Below are 10,309 nucleotides of genomic sequence, written 5' to 3'. Positions count from 1 at the left end.
AATGATATATCAAAAACTCATTCAAGTAAAGCCATTTTGGTTTTGTAAAACATTATTTGATCCTCATTAATTAACTAATTAATTACAAAAACCAATCATTTAATAGCAAATCACCCGTTAGCCCGGTGAGTTCGCTGGGGGGTGCAGGGGGACAGCGTGCCCTCGCACGGGGTTCGGGGCGGAGCCCCGAGCTAAATCTTAGTTCACATTATACAGCCTAAAATAATGAGGTTTCGAGTCAGGTTTCGACTGAGTTATGAGATCTCGAGTCAGTTATGAGGTCTCGAGTCGCAACCTTGTTGTCTCGAGTCGGAACCATGGTCTCGACTACTATATCTTATGAGATCTCGAGTCATGATGAGGTCTCGAGTCGCAACCACGGTTTCGAGTCGCAACCTTATGGTCTCGAGTTATGACGTTATGGTCTCGAGTCGAGACCTTATGTCTCAAGTCGAGACCTTATGTCTCGAGTTGTAGACTTTTGAGCCCTTATGATTTCGAGTCGAGACCTTATGGTCTCGAGTCGAGATCTGTTGGTCTCGAGTTGTGAAGATTTAAGGACCTGATGATTTCGAGTCGAGACCTTATGGTCTCGAGTCGAGACTGATGGTCTCGAGTCGTAATCTGATGATCTCGAAGCTTCCTGTTAACAGCTGTGAATGTGAAAGAATAACTGAAAATTCGAATTCTAAGGGATTATGAGATATTATTTCCTGTTTTAAGATGATCTAATTTTATCAGCATATTTCGAAAATTATAACTGTTTATCTAATAACAGTTTTCGAATAAACTTAAAAGATAAAATTGGATCAAACATGGAAAAAAACACTAATTAATCCTAAAACATTCCAAAACATAAGAGAATTTTCGAATTTTCCTAAGAACATGATGAACCCTAAAAAACATAAAACATAAATTCTGGAACCCGAAACCTGAATTTTAATAGTTTTTCTAAACAGATTTCGGTTAAAACATAACCCAGTTGAAATCGAGTGAACATATAATTAATCCTTCTTCTCGAAAACAGAGATCTCGAGTCGATCTTCATGACTCGAAACCGGCTGTCACCGTTTTAAAGTTACAAAAAAAAACCGTTTTCCAAGTTTCAATCCCAGAATTATGGATACGAAAACAGAACTGACTAATCAACATATGCTCTGATACCACATGTTGGATCAGTTCTGTTTTAGGCATAATGGAAAACATGAAAACATACCTTTGATTGCATCAGTACAGGCCAGCAGAGAATCCAGATGTAGATGCAGCAATAGTGTTTGACATAGTTGTCAGTTTTGGTCTGGTTCCTCCTTAGGGTGCAATCTAATGATGGTGGCTAAGAAAACCGAAAAGGGTATCGGCCGTAGGAGAGGGAGGTCGAACATTATGATGTTATGGCTAATAGGGTGTCTGATTGTGTAACTGTCTAACCCCTTAACCTCCATATAATTCTCCTTATATAAGCACCCAGGAGGAAACCCTAATTAGTTAATAAGGGTAATTGGGCCCATCAACAATTACCAACTAATTATTTAATAGGATTGTTATATATTTTGATCCATATAATGTAAATGATTATAATGGCTACCAGATTAAATATAAAATAAATATATTTAATCTTACAGTGCGTAGTAAAAATAAGAGAAACAACGTACAATATAGAAAGACGTAATTTTCTAAAATCAACTTCAACTGCTCTTATAATAAAACGTGTTTTGTTTAAGTACTGGTTTCCGATAGCTGGTTTTCCCAAAACCACTACAAATACAATTGTTTTTTTTTTTTCTTCTAACTCTTTCACACTACCAATACTTGTTCCCCCAATTCTCTACTCTCTTGTATTTCAATCCTCACTTAAAATATGCTCTTATGATAATAAGATTCTGCCTACATTACTCCTTGGTTTAGCCAAAAAGCAGTTTAAACAACCAATATACGATGATATGGAAACATTGCCATGCACTTGTTGGATCTCCATACCGAATACTAGTCAATTTCTTCGCTAGCAAATGGCAAAGGCAAATATATAGAAAGGGGTCGGGAAGATGTAGACAACTGTTTGTGAAACGATTTCTTTGCTCTGAATACGTTTCGTATGCTTAGATGACTTTTTAATCGAACTAGCAAAGATATATCTCATTATTCTGAGTACTCTTGCAACTAAGAAACAGTTTATCACCTTGACAAAAATGCACATATGTCATATGTCAGTTGGACAGTTGGCATATGGCACATCATTTTACCAACCGAGTGAACATATACGCATTGGTGAAAGTATAATTGTTCCATGTCCACAAAATTTATCTTGGAGCTTAAATGTAGTAAGCTACATAATGCACACATTTATCTTAGTTCATTATATAATTTATGAGGATGAAGACCATGTCATGTTTAATCCGTCATTTGATGATGACTACGACGACAAATAACCACCAACTAACAAACATGGAGCATCGCCACGATTTTGACAACTGGGAGACACGGTCAGAAGTGTACGCCGGTTGTCCTTATCGACGATCGCACCGCCCCACACACACACACACTATTCTCCTTGGCCGATAAACACACACATAAGGGGGATTGCCAACTTAACCAGGTAAAGCCTTAAGAGTGCTTTTCAAGTTAATAACTTGTTGGCCATCCACCCTAACTTGCACCAAGCTCGGTTAACCTGTTTCGAAAACTCTAGGATTAGTGGTTTTTTTTCTTTTTTTTTTTTTTATAAAAACAACCCAACCCAAGTTTTATTAAATTGATAAAAACCTTATCAACCATAAAATTACTTAAAAATCAATTTAACATCTAAATTCGTTAATTAACCCAATTAATATGTTAATTAACCCAAGTAGTAACTCTCAAATATACGGGTGATACAATCTCACACCATCTTCAACATTTTATATTTCAATATCTCAATATCAAACGAACCTTCGTCATCTTTTTATAACATTTTAATCAAAATTAATGCTCATTATATTCTTTGTACTCTGGTGGTGTGGCGGAGGAGCATGATGGATGATTGACAGTGTGTGAAGAAAGATAAATGACGTGACACACACATAACCGAATTAAGTATCAATAAATAATGACGTGAAATATTTTAGGCATTCCCCTCGTCTTTTTTTCACCAAAATGCTATAAACAATTCTAGCCATTAAACCAGTCAAACCAAAGGTTAAAGCATGTATGTGTCATGTGTGTAATAAGAAGTCAGTGCCAAATTCGTTTGTTTGAGTCGCATGAACTCATCCTTAGATTGTTAAAAAAACTCGCGGCTTAAAGTTCGCTCGGATTTAGCTCGGAAAAAGCTCGTTAGATATGGTTTGGTTCGGTTTGAAACTGAGCCGAGCCAATTTGGCTAGATAAAGCTCGGTTCGTAACAAGCTAGATTGGCTAGCTTGATAGCTCGGCTCGGCTCGGCTTAGCTCTGATATTTTTATTTATAATTTATTATATTTTTATATACATTATAATATATTACAAAAGCTCTGATTATTATTTATATGTATTTAGGAGTGTAATTTGATATGTATGACAAATTTGAAAGTTGATTATCATGCTAATGAACTAATATTGTATTTCGTTAAGATTTGTAACTTATTATGTGTTGTTGAACTTGATTTTGGCTTATAATGTAATAGGGTGAACTTATTTTAGATGCATTATTTTGAACTATTAAATAATATTTTAGACTAATAAATTTTGAGAGCTATGTATTAATTTTTCTTTTTAAAATTGATAAGCCGAGCTAGCTCGGTTTAAAACCAAGTTGAGTCAGAGCTTAGATTTTCAGCTCGGTTTATAATCGAGCCGACCCTGAGCTTGCCCTAGTTCGGCTCGACTCGTGAACAACCCTAATCCTAATCAACCGATACACAAATTGCACAACCAATTTAACAACAAAGAAGCAAAAACTAACCTAACACTTCATGTATTCATAATACATACAACCTACACAAACTATGCAACTAATTGAAGAACAAACTAGTCTCCTTAACTAAATTAGTACATGTTTAATACGACTTTTATTCAAATTTCAAACTGATGAGTTATTGAGTTATGCATATCATGATAAAAGTACCAATGCTTTTAACATAACATATCGAATATCGTTATATTATAATCTGAACTTCAAATATAAAAACTTTAAAATGAAGTAAACCATCAAAATTAGCTAAATTTTATCGTAGGACAGTCCTTCAATTAAAGGTTAACAACCTTTATTCTTCTAAAGTAATAAGCATCCTTCAAAAAGATTTTAAAACTCAAGTAATGTGATTTGTCAAGCATGACTTTAGACACCGGCAACCAAAAATCAAAACACAAGTTAACTTTTACGCTTTCACCTGGACATCTGACAACACACACACACCCACACAACCACCGACGGTTTTGTTACATTTTTTAACCACAACAACCACCGTACAAGTCAACATCTCTAACAAATATATAAAAACACACATCTCGATTACCCAAAAATCTCGACCCGCCATATTCGCCGACACTTCCCGTTATGGCATCCGCAATAACTAAATATTTCATCCTCTTCATCTTGTTCACCACCACCGTCACCGTCGCCGTCGCCGCAATCGGTGCCGCCGCTCAGATCAACTCCAACTCAGTCTTGGTGGCACTACTGGACTCGCGCTACACTGAGTTGGCCGAGCTTGTAGAGAAGGCATTATTGTTGCAAACATTGGAAGATGCGGTGTCCGGACAAAACATTACTATTTTCGCTCCGCGAAATGAAGCGTTGGAGCGTGATCTGGACCCGGAGTTCAAGCGGTTCTTGTTAGAACCGCGGAATCTCCAGGCTCTTCAGACGCTGATTCTCCACCACATCGTGCCAGCACGAGTTGGTGGAGAACAGTGGCCGAATGAAACGACACCGCATAACACGCTATCTAACGATGCGTTACATATTTCGAGTTTGGAAACCGTGAGGCTTGTTGGTACCGCGGAAGTTGTTCGTGCGGACGACGTCGTTCGCAATGATGGGATTATTCACGGGATTGGTCGGTTATTGATTCCGAAATCTGTACAACAGGAGTTTAATGGTCGTCGGAGTTTACGTGCGATTTCGGCGGTTAAACCGGAAGGAGCACCGGAGGTGGATCCGAGAACGAACCGGTTGAAGAAACCGGTGCCCGTTCCGGTTGGTTCACCTCCGGTTCTTCCGATTTACTCTGCTATGGCGCCAGGACCGTCTCTTGCTCCGGCGCCAGCTCCAGGACCGGGTGGTCCACGTCATCATTTTGACGGTGAGAGCCAGGTCAAGGACTTCATCCACACTCTTCTACAATATGGAGGGTAATTATTAACTTACCTTTTGTGATTCTTACAATATATTTATGCATGTTTTTTATTTTATTTTTTAATGTGTTGCTACTAAAGTTTACTATGTTTTTTATTTGTATTATTACCGGTATATTAATTCTGTTAGTCACATTTTATGTTATCTAAAATGTTATGGATAGAGAAATATCGCACTTTACCAGTAACTTATTAACTTTGTTATAAGTGAAATATTACTGGGTATGTTTGTTTGTTTTTTTTTTTTATGTAATTCAGTTTGTTGACCAGGTACAATGAAATGGCGGACATTTTGGTCAACTTGACTAATTTGGCAACGGAGATGGGGAAACTAGTATCCGAAGGTTACGTACTAACGGTTCTGGCGCCAAACGACGAGGCGATGGCGAAGCTGACAACTGATCAGCTGGCAGAGCCAGGCGCGCCCGAGAAGATCATGTACTACCATATCGTACCAGAGTACCAAACCGAAGAGAGCATGTACAATGCGGTAAGAAGATTCGGTAAGGTTCAATACGACACGCTTCATGTGCCGCATAAGGTGGTGGCGCAAGAAGCGGACGGCTCCGTTAAATTTGGTGACGGTGAAGAAACTGCGTATTTATTCGATCCGGATATTTATATTGACGGAAGAATATCGGTTCAAGGGATTGACGGCGTTTTGTTTCCGTCATCGGTTGAGATGAGTTCGCAGATGACGGAGAGTGCAAAAACTGTTGCTTCTGTTAACACCGTTTCCAAACCTCGTAGAGGTACGTTAATTTTCACCTTCTTGCATTAAATTCATATATTTTTCCACCGGAAATTTTTGTCGGTGAGTCAAATATAAAAGTCAACAAGGACAATGTTGTCTTTTTATGATAAATGCTCCAACTAATCATTATTTTCTTTAAAAAAGTTGATGTTGATTAACGAATGATGTTGATTAACGATAACTATGTCTATATTTGTCATAAAGATTAAGATACTATAAAACATGTGTGCTTTAGTAGTTGTACAATACAAAGGTTAGTTGCATAATGGAGTTGCCAATGAGCTAGTGGTGGAATGGTAAAGAAGAGATCTGGTGTTTCAATTGACCCAGGTCGACTCCCGCTTCCCCCCATTAGTTTTGGCGGCACCGGGTGATAATGGGAGACTAGGCGTGTAGCTGAACGACTTTTACCTCACCGCACTGTCGTGCCTTCAAGCGAGTGTTCATGGGCTTCGGCCTTAGGTGAGGGTTTTTTCCTATTCGGAGGCGAGTGTATCCCGATATGGTGAATTTCGCCAGTAGCCAATTTGAAAAATTTGTTTCCCACTAAAAAACTGCATAATAGAGGTGATTGTTTTTAAACCAATATCACTAGCTATGTCGAGAACCACAAGAACCGCCCATAATAAAGTATACATTTTGCTTTAATTATAATACAGGCAGAGGATCCTGTAAAAAGTGGGACTTTTGTAAGAAGTGTAAGAAATAATCTTGGAATGACAAGTGTCCCTCTTCTTAATTAATTCAAAAGGGTACATTAGTAATTTACCTTTTCTTATCAATTAATTGTGTGTAACTGTTTTGGAGTTAATTTAGGAGATTATATCATCAGAATCAATTATTAACTAGTATTATATCATCTTCGTTCATTAATTCAGGTTCAAAAGTATTTTTTTTCTCTGCAATTTTGGAGCAATTTTTTCATTACGAAATCACAAATGGAAGAAAGCGATACAGGTTCATGTGTGGTGTTTTATTGCATAAAACAATTGTTTGTATGGTGTCGTTTATATACCGATTGCGTTGAGGAAAAATATACAATAAAACTTACTGTGTTTTCATGGATTTCATATATATTTTTTTTCATGAAAAACATGAGTTATTTGATAAAGTTTGTTTTATATAATGTTTGGTATGAAACGGGTTCTATTAAGTTGTATGGTGTTATATTCATAGAAGGTTGCTTGGGATTCCAGATAAAACACCATGACTTGAATCATGGCGTGGTGTTTTATCTGGAGACATTGTTCATGGCGTGGTGTTTTAAACATCTGGAGACAAAACACCACGCCATGAACAATGTCTCCAGATAAAACACCACGCCATGAATAATGTCTCCAGATAAAACACCACACCATGAACATTGTCTCCAAATAAAACACCACGCTATGAACATTGACTCCAAATAAAGCACCACGCTATGAACAATGTCTCCAGATGTTTAAAACACCACGCCATGAACAGTGTCTCCAAATAAAACACCACACCATGAACAATGTCTCCAGATAAAACACCACGCCATGAACAATGTCTCCAGATAAAACACCACGCCATGAACAATGTCTCCAGATAAAACACCACACCATGAACAATGTCTCCAGATAAAACACTACGTCATGAATCTGATTACAGTTCTTCTTAACGTAAAACACCACGCATTGAATCTTATATAAAACAAAGAGGCTTCCGATTTAGATCTTGGTAATTAATTCCTATAATTAAGGAAAAAGGAGTGAATGTAGGTGTTTTTGGTTGTGTAGAATACGGTTACCATATTTGAAAAATTGAAAAAGACTCTATTGCCCTTCAATTTTACATAAGGTCCCTCTAATTAAAACACAATTTACATTTTTATACCCTATTGATCTCAACCATTAGATCAAATATCCAATGGTTTAAAACACTTCTTACCCTTCTTACATTTTAGACACTTTTTACCATATCCCTACCCTTATAATACATAAGCCAGGTATAAGTGTTTTATACGATTCTCAACATGTAACATAATCACGAAAAAATGTATCACAAGTTTATAAAATAAAAAAAAAATATACGTAGAGAGCAGTTAGGGGGTCCATATCATTGAATTGCTTGACAGGCTTCCAACTGTCGGTTGCATATGACCCGAGTTGTACCCTACGTTGAATTACTTGTACATTTGCACATTGTGCGTGTACTTGTGTATTGGATGCTGAAGCATGCATAGTTGGTGGAAAATGTCAAGTACATAATCATATTTTAATTTTGATTATTAAATTTGTTTATATAATGTCAATTCTGGCTGTCAGCAAAAAGAATTCAATCTCATCATATAATATGTTTTGTCATAACTCCTCTTTTGTTTTCTATTATTATTAAATTAGTTTTCATTATTTATACTAGTATGGTGATCAGTCGTTTTTGTTGGACAAATTTTTATATCATTATGGGTGGACTTATTATTATTAAAATTAATAATATGTTAACATTTATTAAGAACCAAATGTTTTCCACTAAGTACTAACATATAGAGCCAAACTATAAGAAAACGAACACATTAGATATCTTATTAATACAAAATATTAGTAAAATTTAGCAGACCGGAAGACCACGAGACCTAAATACTCGATAGTGAGTCGTGACGCCTTTACTTTCGATCATGTTAATCAATTGCATTATGCTAAAAAATAACAATAATATTAATTGCAGGAAAGTTGCTAGAGGTGGCATGTAGAATGCTTGTTAGCTTTGGGCAAGATTCAAGGTTCACCACATGCCATCATACTTGATCATCCAAAACTTCATAGCAAGAGAAGGTACATATCTTCCTATCTATCTCAATAAACCTAAATACACGTGTAAACAGTTCGATTTGTAATATATCTTTTTCATGTGAAATACACGACTTGTATACGAGTTTTTACTAGATATATCATGAGAATAACCAATTTTTCTTTGCCGTCACATGTCATTTTCTACTGGTTGAAGTGTCATCGCCCCGTTTTTAACTCAATAGCATTTGACATCTCCATTTGAGTGGTCACGCGATACACTTGGACCACCATTGTCATCAGGGCGTTCCCGTGAACTCTCAAAAAAAATTTAGACCCTTGGCAGCATAAAAAACTGGGCCCAAAATTGTAGTCAACGGGAAATGAATTTAGAAAAAACTAAGATCTTGGTGTTTCTACATTATCTTGATATAGTTTTTTTCCACTCCACTACCAACATTTTTACGTATATATAAACAGACATATATACTAAATATATAATTTAACATATATATATATATATATATAAGCTTATAAAAACTTTCGGTTCCTTTGAAAATTTAGACCTCGGACGACGGCACAGGTTGGTCAGCCCAAGAGCCGACCCTATTTGTCATCTTAGACTAAGATCTATGAATATATACATGTAATGAAATTATGAACTAATGATTCATTTTGTAAATATTTACTGCAGGGATTGTTTAAACTTTAAAGATATAAAACCCCAATGGTAGATAAATGTTTGCAAAAGAAGGATGATGGGTTTGGAAGGATCCTCAAAGATATGGCTTTTGGAGTGTCATTAGTGTCTTTTTTTCTTTTTGTAATTGGGAGAAAGGTAAAGGGTAGAAACGTCATTTAAAGTGGGATCCGGTTGAGATTTTTTGGAAATAAGTATAAGTCAGAATAATATGAGGTGTGTATTGCTGGCATAAAGCGGTGGGGAGTTATATATAGTGTGTTTGTACGTGTAGGTTGGTCAAAGAACAACCTACCACTTGGAGCTTTGAAATTATGACCACTAAATCATGCCCACAAATTTATTCTGAATTAAATTAAATGATACTATTAATATACTACTATTTCATATAATACTCATGCGTGTGTTACGGTGCGAGTACATCGCAAACATTGAATGAATTTGTTCAAGTATTAGGTGATGCGTTAACCATACGAAAACGTGTGTTTCGACATATCTGATTGAACTCAATATAACATATATAAGTATTGCGATTGGATCATAGCGTAAAGTAGTTTAAATCTATCTGGTACAATCATAACTTATTCTATAGGATTAATTAAAGCTTTGAAAAAAAAAAAGAAACCACAGTTTGACTCAAATCTGTTCGTAACAAAATTTATGAAAACATACATAAAATAAGTAAGAAAACGTATTAAAACCTTATTAATAAGCAACTATTGTATGCATATAGTAGTTGTACAATTGGTTTTGTGAGTTTTTCAAAAAAAAAATTGGATTTTTCATTTCTAACCC

The 10,309-nt window shown here is 36.0% G+C and overlaps 1 protein-coding gene across 2 annotated transcripts; it reads left to right on the top strand.

Annotated features, from left to right (window-relative positions):
* The first annotated feature begins 4,348 nt into the window (after positions 1-4,348).
* LOC110868262 (fasciclin-like arabinogalactan protein 17) lies at positions 4,349-9,906 on the top strand. Of its 2 annotated transcripts, XM_022117388.2 has the most exons (4): positions 4,358-5,307; positions 5,581-6,062; positions 8,753-8,859; positions 9,509-9,906. In XM_022117388.2, the coding sequence occupies exons 1-3, from the start codon at positions 4,511-4,513 to the stop codon at positions 8,830-8,832; spliced, it is 1,359 nt and encodes a 452-aa protein (XP_021973080.1). In that variant the 5' UTR covers positions 4,358-4,510; the 3' UTR covers positions 8,833-8,859; positions 9,509-9,906. The 2 variants fall into 2 exon arrangements, with proteins under 2 accessions (XP_021973079.1, XP_021973080.1); XM_022117387.2 differs by lacking the exons at positions 8,753-8,859; positions 9,509-9,906 and adding an exon at positions 6,943-7,106 and having other exon boundaries at positions 4,349-5,307.
* Positions 9,907-10,309: the final 403 nt, after the last annotated feature.

The sequence above is a fragment of the Helianthus annuus genome, chromosome 7 (assembly GCF_002127325.2).
Source record: "Helianthus annuus cultivar XRQ/B chromosome 7, HanXRQr2.0-SUNRISE, whole genome shotgun sequence".
Classification (NCBI taxonomy): Eukaryota; Viridiplantae; Streptophyta; class Magnoliopsida; order Asterales; family Asteraceae; genus Helianthus; species Helianthus annuus.
The sequence above is the reverse complement of the archived record's forward strand: the minus strand, read 5'-3'. Positions and strand labels throughout refer to the sequence as shown.